Source organism: Chenopodium album, chromosome 25 (genome assembly GCF_948465745.1).
Source record: "Chenopodium album chromosome 25, dcCheAlbu1.1, whole genome shotgun sequence".
Lineage (NCBI taxonomy): Eukaryota > Viridiplantae > Streptophyta > Magnoliopsida > Caryophyllales > Amaranthaceae > Chenopodium > Chenopodium album.
The window spans coordinates 36,019,440-36,040,683 of NC_137858.1; the positions used below are offsets into that span (position 1 = coordinate 36,019,440).

At 35.4% G+C, this 21,244-nt stretch overlaps 1 protein-coding gene across 2 annotated transcripts; it reads right to left on the reverse strand.

Annotated features, from left to right (window-relative positions):
• Positions 1 to 391: 391 nt before the first annotated feature.
• LOC145613219 (uncharacterized) lies at positions 392 to 20,387 on the reverse strand. 2 transcript variants are annotated; one of them, XM_081668281.1, is made up of 28 exons: positions 19,792 to 20,387; positions 18,669 to 18,753; positions 17,448 to 17,523; positions 16,905 to 16,969; positions 16,770 to 16,814; positions 16,592 to 16,692; positions 16,341 to 16,482; positions 15,421 to 15,482; positions 15,273 to 15,346; positions 15,110 to 15,180; positions 14,011 to 14,098; positions 13,861 to 13,933; positions 13,686 to 13,781; positions 12,123 to 12,219; positions 11,489 to 11,582; positions 11,319 to 11,402; positions 11,068 to 11,224; positions 10,670 to 10,863; positions 7,436 to 7,480; positions 7,238 to 7,266; positions 7,027 to 7,148; positions 5,364 to 5,411; positions 3,607 to 3,731; positions 3,207 to 3,529; positions 1,567 to 2,494; positions 1,206 to 1,262; positions 914 to 1,033; positions 392 to 836 (listed from the first exon to the last, which is right to left on the reverse strand). In XM_081668281.1, exons 1-28 carry the CDS (start codon positions 20,135 to 20,137, stop codon positions 798 to 800), a joined length of 3,786 nt encoding a protein of 1,261 aa, XP_081524407.1. In that variant the 5' UTR covers positions 20,138 to 20,387; the 3' UTR covers positions 392 to 797. The 2 variants fall into 2 exon arrangements, with proteins under 2 accessions (XP_081524407.1, XP_081524406.1); XM_081668280.1 differs by having other exon boundaries at positions 18,669 to 18,765.
• Positions 20,388 to 21,244: the final 857 nt, after the last annotated feature.

Genomic DNA, 21,244 nt, shown 5'->3' on the forward strand with positions numbered 1-21,244 from the left:
CCTTAATTTTGTGAACACTTTTCCTAAATAATGCTACGAAAAGTTGCAATTCCAAGTATACAACTACTTTTTCAAAAATTTCTAATACCGAGTAAATCGTCTACATTAGCAAGGGGAGAAAGAATCTTTTTTTTTTTTTAATCGGTTCAGTGAGTGAGCAACTGCTACTTCAAGTAGCAGTTTCCAAAGCTTAATTACTGGTTCACTGCAACTGCTCAATAGGCTAGGAATCATTAAAAAATATGAACATTTCTCGGTATTTCCAAGACTCGAACATTTCTTTGTTTACAAATATTAGAACCCAGCAACAACCCATAACGAACTTTGAAGCGGCAGATGTTGAACTGGTTAAGCTGCCAATTGGAAAAAATAACAGCAAAAAACGACGACCAAATATTCTACTGAGTCAATTAGCAATATAAATGTTATACAAAGCCTGAGACATTACAACTTCGATCATTCTGTACATTGGTGATTTCCGTTTTACTATACATTTTTACACAAAATTCTTGCAGAAATGTTAGCATCCCCTCAAGAGAATATATCCAAAAACTCAACTTTACAAATCAGAGGCACACCTAAGTGACCCAACCCACTGCTAAAAGCCACCATAACTCGAGTCAACCACAAGTCACCCCAACTAAAAATATGTGCCCTTGACATGTGAAACTACGCCTTCTTAATTAAAAGTCAATAATAAATGTTCTATTGAAGTATCATACATGTGCTGTACAGTGCCTAGCTTAACCAGAGCCCAGTAGACAGTAGTTCAGTACACAGTAGTCACTAATCTTCGTCTATGACTGTGACATAGGGCTCCTCTTTAGTAGTCTTGACTGCAAGATATAGAGGGGCAAAATCAAACAAGTTTACAATAGAAACTAAACAAGGACCATTTGAATGCAATTCACACCTTTGCTTTCATCAATTTCCAGCTTCCTGGACTGCGCTGCTGAGATTGATATTCATATTTTTTAATAGAATTTATATCAACTGTCTGATCTCCGCACAAATTGTTATCAATCAAAGAATCCTACAAGCATGTCAGGTAAAACGCTCAGAATTCTGGAAGCAATTCAGTTAGAAAAATATCCGAATCATATTCCTTGTGATCACAACTAACAAAGACGGGATCAACAAATCTAAACAAATTTAGTACCTCGCCCTCAAAACAAAAAGAACTACAAGAGGTTCCAGTGAAATACCTTGCTCTCCGATCCTAGACAAGTCTTAACTTCCAAACGATCATAGTAGAAGAGTATCTGCGCAAAAGAAAATAACTGAATAACTTTGAAAGAACAGGATAGCAAAGAGACTGTTTCTGTCACACTTGCCTCCCCTCCCAAAAATTAGATGAGTGACATATATTAAAGAGGTTAAATCACAAAAGTAACAGCCTGCATGTTCTTGTGGTAAGCATAATTATTAGTAAGCAAAGTCGGCCTTGTATAAAGCAAGGAAATATGAAGTCAAATACCACAATTATCAGGTGTAGGGCATAACAAAATACCCCAGCCAAGAGCCAACTATCAAAGTTGTAAGCAAAATACCCGCCAATAGCCTTACCTTTCCAATTAACTGAGTGTTTAATGCATCAGCAGCCATGATCTGCACTCCAAGACAATGGTTGGTAGAAATGCAGAAAGGGCAGAATATGGAATTGTATACACATCCATCTTCTTGGCACCAGATACCCTGACCTGGAATATCTTTGTTATTCCTATTATAAAGCCGCTGATCAACTGATAATATATCCACTATCAAAACTGGCACAAGAGATGGTGAAGTCTGTAGACTTTGTGGCCCATGTCCTCTAGAAAGATTACTCAAAATAATTTTTGATAGTGAAGTCAAGAAACATGTGACATACAAGCTGTTTTCAGGAAGACCAAGTGGATTTTTGCAGAGTGAGCAAAAAATTTGTGATAGTTGATCCGTACAGAAACCCCCACTCTTGGAAGATATATTACCCTCACTTACCACAGAAGGTTGAGCGCTAGGCTTAAGTTCACATGCTGATAAACTAACCTTAGAAAATTTTGTTCTTTGACTTGAATTGTCAGTTAACTCTGAATAATCCATCATTCTAAAGTCCTGACTATTTTCTGCATTCCCCACATCAAACTTCATTTTCTGAATGGTGTTCATCTGCTGTATATTAAGCAACATCCTCCTTTTCTGTGCATGAGAATTAACACTCAAGTTTGCAGATGACTCTATTTCCTGTGCTAACTCCTTGGTATTTCCCCTTCCAATCCTTTCTGGAGTGACTTCAGCGCACGTCACTTTTGAAGGAGATTGAGCTGAATCTGTTAGAGACACATGATGGGCTTGATCAAACTCAGATGCCTGGATTAAGGTGGAATAAGAATTGTCCTCGTTCATGAAAGGCTCGGGACTAAATACAGCATAGTTTCCAGCCACAGGAGTCTCCTTAACAACAGAAAGTTCTAGCCTTTCTTCAAAATTAGCTGTGCAAGGTGTTTCACAGCACCTGAAAATGAAGGAAACCATGTCAGTAACATTCTCCTGAGTAAACATTGCCAATGACTACTGTAAACTGAGAATAATTCACATGCAAAGGAATTTAGCACAAAAAATAAGACTTCTCTAGGAATCAATTTAGATTGAATATTTCAAGGAAATTTGATAAGCATCAATGTGAGGGGGAGGGGCAATTCAGAGAGTAGTATTTCAGTAGCTTGAAGAGGAAGATGGTTAGCAAGGGTCAGAGCTCAATTTTTCATTACTGGAATATGAGCTCAAGTTGACTTCAACGTCGGCAACACAGCATGAACATTACCGATATATTTTCCACTTCCCATAGAAAAAAATACACTCAGTTATATGTGGATAACAAAAGGTTTCGATTGTTTTTTTTTTTTTTTTTTTTTTTTTGAAGAAAAAAAATATGGATTATATTATTTACATCAAACTTTTGCCCAAAATATATATTTTCAAGAATCCATGATTTAAATTATGTATGGCACTGTAGATATGTGGTAGAAAAAATTACATAAATACAAGATATTACTAACAAACAATAAAAATAATCTCAATTATAGATGTAACGAGCCAATTCATAGATTCTTTGTTAATGTGGCTGAACCCATCCTTTTGGGAATAAGGCTTTAGGTTTTGTTTCTGTAGTATTAGTGTTACTGTGTAACAGAATATAGAACAAACAAGAATCAAATGTGACATACTCCAAACTATAGCAATCTTTGTCAATCTCTTTCTGGTTGTCAATATCTTCCACATGAGTTGATAAAGGTTCCTGGATTCCATTGTTTCTTTGAGATCTTATTGTCGTATGATCAGAGATACCCCCAGCTTTGCGTGATAAACAATGAGAAAGTCCAGTAGATGGCATCTTCATGCTGCCAGAAACCATTCCCATTTCACTGACTTGTGAATTGGTTGATTTCTGAGTTTTCAGTCTTATGGATTCTTTGACTGAAGCATCAGGAAGATTACCTTCTAAATCAGCAAGAGGATCTTGTAACTTAATGGTGTTGCCAACCCTCTCCTGTGAAATATCAGAAAGTAAATATACAAAACTAATGAGACAACAAATGTAACATCAAATAAAGCATCTTGTTTAACCTTGATGTTAGAGAAGAAGGACTTCAATCCTTCAACTGATGTCTCAAAGTTCTCATATGTTCTGATTGACTTCCTTAGCCACTTTGAAATGTAGATCGTATTTCTTTCCTCACGAAATCGTTCATCTGAAAGGGAGTAAGTGAAGAGCCATTATCTAAAGTTGTATAACGTAGACAAGATATATTTACTACCAAAACATGCCAAGATAGGAAGGAGTTAACAACAAGGATACAGGAGGCAGAACACAAAACAAATTAAATATATGCACTGAACATTAAGCGTAGTAAAAGATCAGTTTCCAAGTGAGACCTTGCCTCTATTACCGTGACCTGTGTTGCAACAAACTAGTTTTACCACTAAGTGTTTTGTAGGGACATGAAAAAAAATATGAAACAGTAAGTGGATTTTAAGGCTAAAAGGAGAGAAAAGCAAGGCCAGTCTTCAGTTCAAACCAGGTGAAAAGAGAGAGTGAGGAAAGGTTACTTCGTATAAATTAATGTTTTATAAAGAAAAGGTCGCAAAATAATATACCACCTGTGTTTCACAATAGATGCAATATTTTGACTTTTTCACTTTGTAAAAACACAACAATGACCATTATCCTTTTTTTTTTATCAGTTAGTAAGAAATTATGGAACGATAATATATTGAAAATATACATTGAAACCAATAGAAGAATATTTTATACTTCCTCTGTTTTATTTAATCACACCATTTTTCTTTTAGGGAAGTTGCATATCAATTGCACCATTTCTCTAATGGGTATACTTTCATACACCAAGTACCTATTTAACCCTTACTCACATTTGATATATACCCTTGTAACCTCACTTTTAATCTCTCTTCTTTGTAGTCACATGGGCTTTTATTATTTCATTCCTTTCATAAACTTTGTGCCAACCCAAATTGTGCAATTAAAAAAAACAGAGGTTTATTATAATTTAATTTTTATACAAGTAAAAAATGTAGTCAAAGTAAATAACTAGATTATAAAAATAAACAAATAAAAAAAAAAGTCAAAACATTGCATGTATTGTGAAATGGAGGTAGTATTAATCATGCTTATGGGTTACACCAAGGCAATAGTTCTACATTTGAAAATCATGCTGTTAGTCTAAATTTTTTCTTCCTAACTAAATCAAAGAATTTTAGAAGATTCAAACTAAAGAAAGCTCACATGTAAATTTGCATTTTTTTTTTTTTTTAAATGCAGTGGTTTTTACATGACAACTTTTAAAAGTTAATTTTCTCTCACAACCAGTCCATTAACCCCATTACTTCTCTCTTTCGACAATTCCTTTCAACCAAAAACTAAGAAAGTAACTGTCTCCCAATGGAGCAAACAAAGGGGAGCAGAGAGAGTATGATATATTTTAAATATTGACAAACATTGACAGCCAGGGGAAAAAAAAAAAAAGACAAACAGACTCCATAAACTAGATTTTATCTTACGCTACAACATTTATGGTTAAGAATCTATTTTATCTCGATCAAGAAAAAAAGAGTTTCTTTTTAAGGCATTGGGATACTCTTCCATCTTGTCAGAAACAACATGATGCAGCCTCTACTCATACATAAACCTTCACACAGATTTATAGAGTCCATAATATTCAGTTTATGCACAATAAATAAAACTGCTTCATCCCTTTCCAAACCAGATCATACCTTTTTGCTCATTCATTTATAAACCTCAATCCCATTCCAATACATTAAAGCAGCAATAAACCAACGGGAAGAACTAAGAAGACAAAGATTACCTAAGAATATGATTGCCCCATAATCATGCCTGTGACGGATACACCTGCCTGTCATCAGGCAAATGAAAGAGTAAATATCACATGGTAAACCCTTGGTTACAAGAATTACAACAGCTAGTTTATAAAAATTATAGTACCGAGAGCAAGGTAGACTTAACCTATACAAACCTATAAAGAAACAATTAGAGCCAATACTTGATTCTAAGAGAATAGAAAGATATAGCCACATGACAATATAAATGATATTTTTTTTTGAAAGAAACAATATAAATGATATGATGATTTGAAAAGTGAGCACATTTAGGGACATGATTTCGTTATGCTTCAAATTTGCGGACACATCTGTTAACCATCGAAATATAATTACTTCAAGTGATCCAGCACTCAAGTTTTGTTGCCTGACCAGTACCAACTAAACCTACCACTGTCCGGTGTTCCAGAGGACTAATCAAACGTACAGAGGAACACACCACGCAAGCACACATACATCAAACGCATAGAGGAACAACAAAAGGTTCTTTTTCATCTTTCTGCTAACTACTTACTACTGCTTGAGTGATCCTTTTGAGATCTCTTGCTTTTAATAAGCCACAAAAATGCAATCATATATTGAGCAGATAAAACCAAAACACCAAAAGATCTTCAAATATCACATACTACCTCCGTTACATATTATTTGCAACGATTAGACACTTTCCCTCTCTACTTTATGTCAAATCGTTGCAAATAATATGTAACGGAGGTAGTATTAAGAATCATGACACATTCCGAGCAGCCTAATTTTTGGTCACGAGAGCCAGACAATAGTACCTCAGTTTTCAGGCTCATAAGTCCATTCAAGCTAACCTTGAGCACCAGGAATCAGTCTAAGCCTCCAAGATAACAAGTATAGGTGAAATTGTTTAGTAAATCAATAGAGCAAAAAAAATTTATTTGAGATTGTTCAAATTGAATGGAAAAGTTGATCAGAAAATAGGATGTTTCTCAGACTTGTTGTCTGATGCTTGTTAGTTTCTCAAATGGTTCTGCCTTCCTAGAAGTTTTGATTGGTAGGAACACTTTAATAAATAAAGCTTCTCAAGACAATTAAACCTTCTAGGAAGGAAGATCAAATACTGATTATTAAGAGAGATCACAGGATCATACAGCCAACCATGGAAATCAATCATCCTTCACCACTAAGGGTCCATCCTTTTCAAGAATTTGAAGTCTAGGAGCAAAATATTTTGGCTGGCTATAGTATGGTGCTTGTAACTAGAAAGAGGGAGGGGGGGGGGGGGGGGGGGGGGGGGGAAGGAGGGACGGGTTTAATTGACTTAAATTCCCCGTAAGTGAGAGCGGCTGGAGTTTTTAAAGGGGCTTCTTCAACAATCACATTTTAGCATGTTATTTTGCAAGGAGATTATGCTTCTAGACTATGGGACTTTTAGGATTTTCACACCATGTATTGATGCTTTAGTTCATCTGTAACCTTGCTATTTAAATTAAACTGAAAACCAATGCTGTTGATCTATAATAACATTGCAGTACATATAGCTTGAAACCGAACTTTCCTTTGTGCAACATCTAGAAAAAAAAAATGTTTCCTTTTCTTTTATATACCCCAAGTTTATCCCTGCATAAAGATTAATTGACGCTCATTTTCTAGTATACCCCTGCATACCTGCAGCCTGATTCAGTGCTCGGAAAGCTTGTTGGCAGTACCAATCACTTCCACTTAGAAGATTCTTGGAGCATTTATATGTGTCATTATACTTCTTCTTCTCTGCAACTTGGATGTCATTTCTGCAAAGATTTCAAAATTGATGATCTCAATTTGGTATACAACCAAAAAACCCAGTTCGATTAAGACAGAAAAGACTAAAAATTCTTACATATTTGGAAAAGGAATACCAATAATTATCTGGAGCAGTGAAGAAGATACATCCCCACAAATATTAGTATAAAGAAGGAATTTCTCATAGCAATAAATAAATAACTAATATACATTGAGCTCATTTTAGTCATAATCTACGTAATCATTACACATAATCTACTTTATATAAAATTTTGAAATAGTTCAAAAAGGATACCACAGCACGAGCATTTTCATCTGAAAAGTCAATTCCTTCAGAAACCTGCACACATAGCCAACAGCCAAAAACCAAGATTCAGCAATTTGAAAGGATCATTTGTCCCCTTACATCAGCATTATAATGTTAATACATTGTTATACTAGAACTCTGACAGAATAAAGTCATCTTATGAAAAAACAGAGCTAAATGAATAATTAAAAAGGAAAGAATTTTTAAATGCAAGAATGCAACCAACAACAAATCACCTAACCTTCGTTCAAACAGAAGCTGACCCTATATATAAAATGCAACAGTCACCTACTATTTACAAAAAGCCTAACAAATTGTCTGATTCAGTAATTGTTTGGTTGAATAGTAGAATTCAGCCTACCCCAGTTACTGGGATTTCCCCAAGGTAGATTTACTACGAACTGCTCATAACTGCTAGATTAAACTTTTTGCGGAAATTTCACAAGCCTGGAATGCTAGGTAAGAAACTTCCCACCTTTTAGAGAACTTCCCAAAAGGTTTTAATTTCTGCATTTTTGTTACCCTATAAGCATATATATTTCTCAGGATGTTTTTTATCTATACTTGATCTGTTAATCAGTTAGCCATTAATTCTATCGAAGTTTAAATGTCTAATCAAAAGAATAGTGAGTTTTTTGACTCCATTAGAAATAAAAACTGGAGAATTATTCAACCATTTAACATACACGGATTCCAAAAATTAAGAAAATCCGACTTGATCAACGTAAGAAAGAACCATTGATCAATAATAGAAAGCCTGCTCTTTAAAAGAGTGCCAACAACAAAATATTGTGAAAAACACCCCACCCTCAAAGGAAGCACTTGCAAATGGTGACATGAAGACTTGACCAAACAATTATGACTATTACAATTCTTCCCACCATCTTTCCTGCTTCGCTTTCGTCAGGAGCTAAGGTCCAAAGCAAGATAAAAATTAACTAGCTGCGGCTGAAATCATAGTTATCTTCTCTCACACTTAGAGAGAGAATCACCCCATAAGATCAATTTTATGAGCTCTTTGCACTGGATGATCAGTACTATGGACCAAGTGATAAAGAGTTATGAGCATTAGAACTTTAGAAGAGCAGCCATCAATTATAAACAAAATATGAAAAGACATCAAAGTCATTCTTGAATCTGCTTCTTGCAAATATAATCACCAAAAAGAGGATAGCTAATGTTTTCACTTCTGGTTGATGTGCTGGCCATTGGGATTACCACAGGTTCTAACACCATCACAGGGATTTAAGGATTATCTGCTATGAAACCACGAATAAAGGCAGAAAAGGCAGGTTTCTTCCATTACATGGTCAATTACTTTTGCGATTTGACTCATGTTTGAAAAAACATGTAATTTGCTCCTTAACTTCTTCAACAGTGTTTACTTTAGTGTTCTCCTTTTTTTATTTGATATTATGTTATCATTTTATCTCCTCAGTAAATATTTCCTCAGTCCAGGTAATAAAAAGAAAAGTATACCTAGATATCTTTCCCCACAAAAGAGCAAAAGAAAGAAAACAGAAGTATTGGACCAAAGAACTCACTGTGTTTCTTCAACCACAAATTTCACGAGATGCCTTAATGTGGTTTAGACTATTAGGAACAGACCCTTTAAAGATGTTCTATTGTTCTGAAATGCTTTTCCTCAATCTAACTTCAAAAACAATCACAAATTTTTTTAAAAAAGAAATAAAAAGGTCATTGGTAGCAACAGCCAGATCTCAGGACTGTAATATGATATCCTTTTAGCACATCAAGCACCACCCAGATCTTTGCTATGAATTAACATGGCTTGAGCTTCATAGATAGCAGAACATAGGAAGAAGATGATGCATTTTGATTAATCAACTGAATTACAGCACTTTTGTATGCTAATTCCACATTCAAGAAGTGGACTCTCTCCCAACCTAGCCCTCTAAAGCTAACTTAATGCATTCAACAATACTCAACATGCTTACCTCTCTCTAATTAGCTCTATTTATAGAACATTTCCCTAACAAACTAACTAAATTCTCCTAGCAACTTTATTGTAACTCTACTCCCTAAATTGCCCCTCTTCCCTAACATCAGTTCATTGCAATCTCGTATAAAACTATTCTTTTAGCACATTCACCAGCCAGATTTCGTAAGACTGAAATAAAATATCCTTTTAGCACATCAAGCACCAGCCAGATCTCATGAGGAGCCCATTATTGTGATCAGGCTTCAACTAAAAAATTTCTTAATTTGAGTTGACCTTGACTTTCATTCCTTCCGTTGGTTCGGACATGTAAGACGGAGACCCCAGGGTGCACCAGTACGAAAGTTGAAGAGTAGGATCATAGCGAAGTTCAATGAGGTAGAGGGAGACCGAAAATGACTTGGTTGGAAGAAGTTAGGAAGGATATGAAGCATATGAATTTGCATGAGAATAAGGTATTTGATTGTAAGGGATGGAGGAGGAAGTTTTAGTGGATGACTATACGAAATAATCACTTTAGGTTCATGTAGCTGACCCCACTTATGGGATTAAGGCTTTGATTGCTTGATGAATATTAGCCTTCTTATAATTTTGTGTCCCAAGGATTCAAGGAGCAAAAAGAATTTAGAAATAATATACACAAGAAAATTAATCACAAACAAAAGACCAAATCTACCAAGCTATAGCCTTAGAAGTGTGCAAAACACACCAAGGTGCAAACGGCCTTGGAACCTATACACAAGTTGAAGGTGTGTGCCTTTAGTAGGCAAGGTAAACCTTATATATATAAAAATATATTTCTAAAAAATGTCTAAGAAATGAATTTTGAGAAAAGGTGAAAGAGATATGTGATCATAAGCTAGGGTAGTTAGGGTTCTGTAAAAAAATGGTTGATACGGGGTTTTAATCTCCTCTAGTAGTAAATCTGACAGTCATGTGGTACTTATTTCAAAATTATCTTACAGATCAGTTGTTGACGCCTTACCACATAAGGTGCAAAGGTCTTTTATCTTATTAAATTAGCATAAATACCAAGGTGCTTATGAAGCTAGCATAGGAGACCTATATGATGTAACCAACTATTTTAAGTATATATCCAGGTCATTGCAAGATTACATATTGACACACACACACATGTACGTAATAGACATAGTAGTATCATGCAGCGAGAAGTTATCATTATAATTCTGTAATGGTGAAGGGTAAAGTCATTCTTACTAGGGACTGAACAATGATGGATAACTATAAAAATCGTCACACACCTTTCCACGGCAAACAGCAAGAAATGCAGCCCCCTCCTTAGATTCCTCAATTGAATTAGCTGTAGTAGACAAATTGGATTTTACTTTCTTTGCCTTTCTCCTTTTTCCAAGAGCTGGCTTAGTGCCTGGACGAATTGCACTATAATAACCTTTCAAAACAGCTTCAAAATCCTCCTGGCTGCCTCCTCTGGGCTCTGCATGTCATAGGATATTAGCAATTATCTTGTAGATTATGCTCCTAAAGTAGTGCAAAACCGGGATTTCTCAAAAAATATCTCTTCCAAATAGCATTTAAATTAAGAACAAAAACAAGAGGCCCTCCAGGTAGTTAACACATACTATCCAATAACATAACATTGAATTTTTTATGTTGCCATTTGCAGAACAGGATTAATTACCAACAAAGACGGGTTTTCTAGCATTCATCCGAGACCACTGGCCTGTTTCAATCCACCTCTTACAAAGCTTATCCATTAGCTTATAGCTTGGGAAAAACACCAGTGAACCACCAGGAACAACCTTGAACAGCTCCTCCAAAGTTTTACCAACAGCATCCTTCATAACAATTCACAATAGAATCAAAATAGATGTGATTGACCTAGACTTCATAGCAATGGAGGGAAAAGAAACTAATAAATTAGCTAAGTACCTGAAACGCATATGCATCGGCTGTCTTATAGCTAGCATTTAAGGGATATTCATGTGGACCAGTAGAAATTATTGAAGCCCAAACCTGTGGAAAATAAAGAACAATAGTCAAAACAAAGCATGAGATAAAGGGACTCGGCCAATAAGACACGACATGTTCACAGACTATACCTGAGATTCAACGTCAATTACGTGTGGAGCCTCTAGAAGCGTGCCAAATGAGATTCCAAGTTCAGATGAAAAAGAATTCATTGGTGATAGAGTCCTGATATTACCCAAAAAATAAAAATAAAAAAAAATTAAAAAAAAAATCATGAAACATTGCGTATTATTAACAGAACAACAACCACGAGAAGTTGCAAATAAAAAATGTAGAAATTAAGAGATTCACTGCCACTTTCATCATCAGCATTCATCAAAAAAGCAGTCCAGTTACTGACATGAGTGGAGCTCATGGAAACAAGTAATTTTCAGCTTTTAGTGAGCCAAGCTCCTGAGGTGCAAACAATATAACAAAACAAAGAAAAAGGCAAGCAGGCATCTTCAAGGAGTGGATTAACTTCAACCAGGGGCACATATGCAATCATGGATTTAATTGACACAAACTGAATTAGTGAACTTTTCAACTACAACTGCAAACCAAATAATTTTCCCGATAAGGAGAAACAATTTCAAAGTATTCAGCCAGCAGCAACATAAACTCAAGAGTGACGGCCCAAAGTATGTTATTGGGTGGTTGCTGTACGACTGACTGCAACAGATTATAAATTAACCACAGCTAATAGCAAAATATGCAAAAACCTACCCAGATGTTAAAATCACTGATAATGAAAGTTCAGTGATATCTCTGAATACAACAGCTGGGTTCAAACACCACAAACTGAAAGTAAGTGTCCAGCTACCTGAAATGTGAATAGCAACACCGCAATAAGATATATTGACAAAATGGTCAAAGTCACATGCAGAAGAAATTCATAGAGAAAAGATGAGAGGGGATGATAATTGTAGGTTTCATAATATATTTGATATTTTTATCTCATACTACATTGTTGGAGCATCATCAACCAAGTCAAGAAAAAACTAGAACATCCTCTCTTTTGGCAAGTCTCACTCCTCTAAATCATTGTGAGTTTGTGACAGCCTGTTCCAAAATGTACTACTTAACTATTACCAAATACATTTTGTCTTTTGAAACAAAGATTTATTCCTCTTTCTATTACTTTATTCATAATAATGTATCAAAAAAGGAAAAAAATAAAAAAGTGTTCAAGCATATATTAAGATGGGTTTTTACTTTTTACTGGTAGATCAAGAAAAAACATATATATCTACAGGTACTTTGACTTTTAATTTATGCCCATCTTTCTTTTTTGTTTCTTCCCCTCCTTCCTCTAATCCGCCTTTCTCTGCCAGATAGCAAGTAATCACGGGTTGGAAGCTGCAAGGGCAGTTATGTCCACATACGAACCTCTAGCAGGGTTCAAGATTGATTCTAAAAGAGCTTATTTCACCAAGTTCCACTGCACCGAGATGTGAAGTGCTGGTGGTGATCATCACCCCAGGTAGTCGAAAAATTAAAAGCAGTATAAATAAGGATGGTGATTCGCGGGAAGACAGGCTTCAGGATATTGTAGTGAAAGAAAGTCCTTGTAAAATTGTCACCTCTCAATTTTGGAGATGTGTTGGCAATGTATTTTATTATATTTCATCTTAAATTGAAGTGAGTTCCTGATTTTAGACATTATATAGAGAAAAACACCATCCTTATTATGATGATCCATTTTTTAGGTCAACATTAAAAAGAATGTAATATGCTCGAGGGCACAATTTATTCTTTTTTCCTTGTTGAGGACTTAAGGATGCTCAAATTACAAGATGGAATGAAGCTAACAATTTAAGAAGACATCAAGAATTCACTTAGTTGAAATGTTAAAGAAAAAAATGAATTAACTCGATATTTGTAGACCTTCAAATTTTAATATAATTTGAAATCCTTAACCTCAGACTTACAAGCCTACCCCCACCATCCTAGCTAGAAGAGGGGGTTAGGTTCAATGCTTCAGAAAAAGAAGATAGCTTGCCAGCAAAATATCATTTGATAGGGTGAAATCCATCGAACTAGTGGCATAGTATCACACTGCAAAGACACGTACATGACCACATAAAAATAATAGATATACATATTTATATACAAGTTGTGCCTTCAAAATCTTTGAGGGTTAAGGAAATCAGCATGTCAATGTTATTTAACCAACAAAACCAGAGAATTGCAATGCAAGTCCACCATATACTGGTCTCCTCATGCATGATAACAATTTCCATCACTTATCAACATTGCATGTTATAAACCAGCATCTAGAAATCTCACCAGTGTCTTTTTTGAAGATGCATTGTACAGCAAGTTGGAAGTCATTTATGTGAAGCCCATTTTTCTGAAAAAAATAATTAAGAGAGCAGAAAAGACCTGCAATGATGAAAACATATCGTGTTAGAGTTTGACAGAATCTGATCAGTAAAGCAGAAGAACTTTCAAAAGTAATTACCTTCCAATGCTACTGCTGACATGCCACTTAAATGAGCTAACCCTGACTCGGTGTCTGAAGCAGCTTTGATAGCCTTAACAAATGGATTGCACACGTTAGCAAAGCAGCAGCTTGGTTATCAAGAGCTAACTTATCAGTAAAGATATGGACCTTAGCAGCACACTCTTGCAAGATTGGGAAGCACTGTTGTGATATGCTAGCCTCTTGGAGCTCCTTTAAAGCCTTATCCCCTGTCCAGCTGCATTTGAAATACAATGGAAGCATAGTTTAATAGGCAGGGTAAAACTCACTATATCAAAATAAATTAGCTCCTTACTATTTTGGATGTTTTAAAAGTAAGCCTCTCTTCCCTTTCCAAGATGGTTATAAGTATCCTCAGACAAACCCCTAAAATAATTGATTGTTTAGACTTTGATGTAGTAGATTATTTTAGAAAGGGAAAATATGTTTAAGGATACGTACACTAGTCAAATAGCCTACTTTAGTATTTGAAGAGGTTTTTTCTTTGGGATAGATTAGAATTATTTATGACTAGTTAAAACACCCTACTCCTTATATGTATGATAATGTTAAAAATAATAGTGCATTTGTACTAGAGCTTAGGATATGAGTTAGAGGCTTAGAGCAAAAAAAATTAATGTTAGATGGTTAAGAACTTAAGACTAAATACAAGCTATGGCATTTAAGGTAGCTCCCTATGGCTCGCCCTTGTTGTGAGTAGGGGGTATACATACCGATTGTCACATTCAAGATTCAACTTTCATAGCATTTTGTTATAAATTTGAAAGTAAAAGAATGATTTACAATATGAGTACAATGCAAACAATTGAACATGATTTTGATTTGCGTGGTGACAATCACTTATCAAAAAATATAAATAGATAGAAAAAACACACATGGTATGGAAAAGGCATGTTTATAGTCTAGTGTAAACCATAAAACCAATGTATAAAAAAGCTCAAGGCACACTAAAGCAATAGAGGTCCTGCTGCGCCTAGGCACACCTCCTTGGGCGGCTTCTTTGAAGTGAGACACACTGTATAAACATTAAAAATATATATATATTGACTAAAATGCGCCTCAGGTAGTCAGGTGAGACTAGGCACCCTTTTTATACACTGATGTAAACCAGATATATAAATCAAAATAATCGAGAACTGAATCACATATTTGTCTTCTTTTCTTCTTCAACCTTTGGTCATACTAAACTAAGCTTGAAAACAGGAGGTAAAGAGAATAATCTACTCACCATGAGACATAGCGCTGAAAATCACGCTTTTCTAAGGCCCCTTTTCGGCGCTCCATCCAGCTTAAAACATCCTACAAGTCTCAGCCATCATAATTGATTAGAGAAAAAATTAATCAGGCAATCCGATTAAATGGATTTATATGCTTAAAAACAAAACAATCACCTGGACCATTTCATACAGAGGCTGGTATGTCAGTGCGTCACCTCCACAGAGCTGACCTAGCTCCATCTGCAATTCTTTTATAAAGTATGGGAGCACTTAGTAACAGATGATAAAGATAAAAGCAGTATACTGTAAGAGATGCACTTACTATGCAAAGCATCTTCATCAACATCCACACTACCAGCTTCTCGAGATATGTCCTCTATATTACTGTCAAGTTTCAACAAGTGATAAGTTCAGAGGTTTCTCTATAAAAACTACCGATACTGGTGACAACATATAAACAGAACCTATGGAATCACACAGAAGTATCACTATCCTTTAATATTCTAGCTTGGTCAGACCACCATTAAAACAACTACAGGTCAGTAATATTCCCAAGAGGAACACCTTTATTATTACATAAAACAAACCCAGAATCATAATTATCAAGTACTTGTGAAATCATAATCCTGCATTTCTTCGTTCATTTCAAATAAAGTCAGCTATGTGGCCTAATGATAACAAAACACAGGAAGCATATGTATCATCAATTGAATTTTAATGTCAGAAGCATACCCAACCCAATTGCTGAAGACAACAAAATTAAAACCACATTTGAAGTAATGGTAATATGGCATTTTGTATTTTTGTGTACAACGTCATAATCGCTTAAGTTACCAGACATAACTTCAGGCTTAATATAAATTAAATATGGCTTCATAGACATGTTCAACTCAAACTGATAAGTGATAACTGGTTAAGCATTTACCTTGTAGAGACCGGGGAGAAAATATGAATAAGACATATAGCAAGATATCAAGAAAAAAATTTTAAAAGTTGACAATTGAGGCACATTCCTTTATACATGACAATAAAAGCTTGTATTTTTAATTGGAGATTGAAGCATTAAACAAAACAAATTTTCTTTATTTTCCAATATATTACACATGTAGAGGCAAGGCTGCAGAAATTGGTATGTTTACCAACATAAAAAAAAGACTAGAGTACAGACTCCTATCAAGAAATCATGATCATAAATGCAGTGGGAAAGAGACAAAGCAGTCAAGATGAGAGTTATAAGCATACTGGGCTTCATCAAGAACAAGAATAGCTCCCTTGATGTCAATTTCCATTGCTCTTCGGATAATTGGATTGGTAATATAACTATACGGGCAAAAAACAATATGTGCATCAACAGCCAATGAACGCGCCGCAAAATATGAGCAACCTGCAAATGGAAAGACATTTGTTCTATTTCAGAGAAAATTTCAGGAATATAGGCTAGACTACAAGGGTAAGAAAAAAAAAAAGCTGAAGCACTGAATAAGCTAACTAACCTTTAACTGTTTTTCCAATTTTAACAAGATCTTCAATATCATGAGCCTCATGACAGCCACCTTTCTGGAGAGATGGATGACTTTTAACTCTATGAGCATTTCTGCACAGACAAAGGGCACAGACATGAAGCTCAGAAACTGTGAAGATTATCTACATGGAACCATGAAAATTACTTACTTGAATTGTGGACACCCAGCTTCTTTATTCTCGAGAAGTAACTTGCTACACAAAAATGCATATCTCCATGTTAGGGGAAGGAAGTAAGAAAGAATACAGAATTAACCTACGTATTTTGGATTAATGAAATTTCACCATTCCTCATCTAGGTTGTCTCCATTACGTATCTTTTCATTAGTGCAATAATGCTTCCTAGATCCCTGGAAAAACGTGAGAAGTAAGGAAAAGGTTTACACATTCTCCACCAAACGAGCATGCATTTGTTCTATGTAGCTAGGTATATCATATGATGAACCACAACCATCCAGCTTACCGGCTCTACCATCATCCCTAGTGTACAAACTCAATAAAAAAAACCCTGGGAATCCAATTGCTGAGGACGAAGCATACCCAACAGCCATTAAACCAAATAAACACATTGAAATCATGATATTTTCCATCAAATCAGATCAAGTCTTCAAGTTATACATTAAAAAAGAGGCATGCTCTCAAAAAAAAAAATACTTTTCATCTACAAAATGAGCAAGTGCATTAGATGACAAGATAGACACGACGGCATGGAAAAACAAGGAGCTTTTTCAGCCAATTCAGAGTTCAGTATTTGGTATCTCGGCCTAAATAGATTAAAAATAAATAAATATAAGTTGCCAGCAGAAACTTAAAAATTGTAAGACTTACCAAAACAGCCATAGGGGCCCTGTAAGTTGTCTTCCGATATTCACGAATAACTTGTGTAATTTGAGAATGAGTTCTCCTAATAAAGTTACAGATAAATTGATAATCAGCACAAATTACTTGGGCAAAAAAATTATAATTTGATTCATCCATCCATATTTAATGTACATAAATACATAATACATAATACATCTCCCTATAAAGCTCCGGTATGTTTATTTATTTTTGAGATTTCTAAGCAAACAAAAAAGTGAGAATCTGCCATAGGCACCTTCCACTTTTATATATAAAATCATATATGTGGTCTTCATCCAATCCTCTTCATGATATTTTCTGTTATTTTATTTAAGAAAAAATAATTACATTGATCAATCAAGAAAAAGCTTACAGAAAAGGACTGTGTACTCTTAAAGAGATGCCAAAAGACAAATAACAAATATATTAAATTCCTCTGAATCTCCCCAATTGAATAACCCTTAAAAGACCCTGCTGCCTTTGCCAATAAAGATGAACAATGTTCCATAGCAATCACAAGAAAAAAAAATATTTAGGATATATACGGCTATTAGCTCCAACCACATAATACACAAGATCACCATCACAACATTTCACCACATCCTCTTCATAGTCGCTATGAGTATGTTTTATACATAAACTAATTGGTCCGGAAACTGAAACAAATGTCCAGGTTTCAGAATTGACTCACTTTTGCAATATGGTGCAACTTTTTTAATCTGGTATCTGGAATTATTCACTATGTTTTATCATTTTATTCTCTAAGAACAGAACTTGCCTGCAGGCATATAGAAAAATTTTCTATAGGACTATAGCTTCTTTTGGCAATGAGGCCTCTGCTCCAGAAAAATTATGTATGCTTTGTAAAATGGCATGCCAAATATATTGTTAATGTTAAGCAGAGACAGGAAAATGAACCCCTTATAATATACAATATTAAATTCAATAATAAACACACAGAAAAGCGACGAGAAATACAATTATGGTCAATAGCTGTCTAGGTTGACAAGATCTGACCAAAAAAGTCAAACATGTCTAGTCATTTTGAGAAGCAAGGTGTGCATTCAAAATCAATTGAGGGTTCCCTAATCTGATATAGAACTTTCTTTACTAAATAATGCTAAAACCCAACTGCTGGTTTATGCGCAGAAAACGGGAAATAATTGACTGCGTGAAAAAGATCGCAAAGAACATCCACACCGCACTTACGAGGCATAATATATGGTGGGCAATGATTTCTTGATTTGACTGGTAGTATTTGTTGCAGGTGGAGCTGTCTCTGGTGTTGAAGTCTCTGGAGGAAAAACTGATCAACTCTTTATAAACATATAATTAGCCGAAACACTTGTCTAGGATATTAAACATAGCATCATTAATGAAGCAAGTATCCAAATCAATTCATATTTATCAACATGTCTGTAAGGGGCATCTAAGCATCTTCACCACTAGCAGAGGTGAGAACATAAATTGTCGCAACTTAAACAACTAAAAAATGTTAAGAGTATCCACCTCTACAATCACTTAACAACAGGGTAAATGCACGCGTATATCATAAGGTATATGTAGATTCCAATTTTAAAAGGACTTCATTTGACAAAAAGGCTCAGTTATTTTGCACACAATTCCATTCTATGCTTCCCACCTAGCAGCTTCATTGTTAAAAATTGAGTGTCAGATGCTTAAAAAAAAAAAAAGCAATAGTTTCCCTAAGCCCTTCCATGAAAACTTTTAACATCAACAACATAAAATAAAAACCCATAACTTTGATTCAAATAAAAATTCTGTTCATTACCCATAAGGCCATAACCTTCACTCTTATCATTTTTGCTCTTGCCACTAGCTTTTTTTCTATCTGCATCAATTAATTTGAAGCTCGAGTTTGACAAATAGTTCTCAACTGTCATAAACTTCCTAATAGAACAGGATAGAGGTCATCATTGAACAGTTCACCCCAAAACCACATACCCTACCTTAAACTTCCAAAAATCCACAACACCAAACTTCTTCGAATTGAACCAGAGGAGTGAAGGACAGATTTCAGACCATTAATAAGTGAATAAACAAACAAAACCCATAAATCTCAAGAAAATTGATCACCCAATAGTCCATAATGGACATACTGAAGTACAATATTATCGATTTTACTAAATTTACATCTAAATTTTCAGCATTTCACCCAAAACCCACAATCCCTACTACCATTATTAAACTTCAAAAACCCTAACCCCACCAAAGTAATTCAAATCAAAATGGGTAAAATTAAAAATCAAAAACCCTAGAATCAGAAAAATGAACAAACACAAGAAAACACAATTTCAGCGGGAAAACAAACCAGAAAGCTGAGAATCAACGACGAAGCCGCCGCCATGATTAAGAGGGTCAGAAGCCGCCCTAGAATCAGGCTTAGAGTGTTGCTGCTGAAAAATGGGGTTTTTGCCGCGATGAAGCTGCCAAGCAAGAGCAGAACAGAGGAGAGAGAGAGACTTTCCAGTACCAGTAGGAGACTCAAGGAGAGCATGGCAATGGCCTTCCCTTTGAGCTCGATCAAGCGTAGAGATGACCCGACCCATGAATGCAAGCTGCGAACCGTACGGTTTGTAAGGGAATTCAACTGGGATTCCTCCAATGTGGTAGACATTTCTAGGGTTTTCTGGAATTTGGTGGGTTGATGCTTCCATTTTTTTCTGGTTTTGCTGTGTTTGAGGAGAGAGAAAGAGAAGGAAGACGATGAAATTGGGTGGAATGAATTGGCGGGAAGGAGGTTTGAAATTGGGGGTTTTGGCCGCGCAATGTATTTCGATAGCTTCTACCGCAAGGGTCAAGAGTTCAATGTGTTTTCAATGTATTTCGATCACTCAAATGGCATATACTAGAAGCATACTGAGGGAGTTTCAACTTGACATGGATTCTGAAGTTGTGTTGCGGATGCTTACGGAGGATGGTCCTGCTAGGCTGCTACTTCGCCTTATGCTCATATCATTCGTAGATGCAAGGCTATGATCCAAAGAGAAAGGTGGGTAGTCTCGTTGAGTCACTGTTATAGAGAAACAAATAGGGCGGCGGATTGGCTTGTTAATTACGGCGTTCGTATGGAGTCGAAGTTGGTGCTTTTTGAGGCGGTCCCGAAGGATCTTCTTGCTATTTTATTGGAGGACCTTAGTGGTGTTTCTCGTGCTCGTATGCTTCCAAGAATGCTGAACTAAGTTTGCTTAGTTGAGTAGGATGGAGTATTTAGCGAGTAGTTTTATTTGTTTTAGTTTATTTTCGTTTGTTTGTTTGTTTGTTCGTTTCTTTCTTTCTTAGGGGCTTGCCCCTCGTGTGCACCCTAAAAAAAAAGGGAGTTTCTCTCCCCGGTTTCAAGGGATTCTAAGATTGATTCTCATCACTTGCTTTTGAAGCACTATAAACACCAAAAAATGTATAGATTGTTTATTATTAAGACGCCTCTGTGGCACGCATTGCTCATATTATTGCGGACTTGCAATTTTATCAAATTAATTTTAACACCAAGATAGAGGAAAAGTTTGCGTCAAACTTGATTAAATTCGATTAAGGAGATCTTATAATGATTTTGGGTATGAATTGATTAAATATTTATAAAGATGAAATTTGTGGTGAGTTACAGAAAGTTTTTGGAGGAGCTATAAGGGGGGACTTATGATCTATTAGAGGTGTGGGAGACAAACAATACTTGAATTATAACCATGCTGAGGTTGGCTATTTGGGTAAAGAAGCAATGTTCTTTCTACTTTTATGTATAGTGCTAATAAACTAGAGAATGAAAG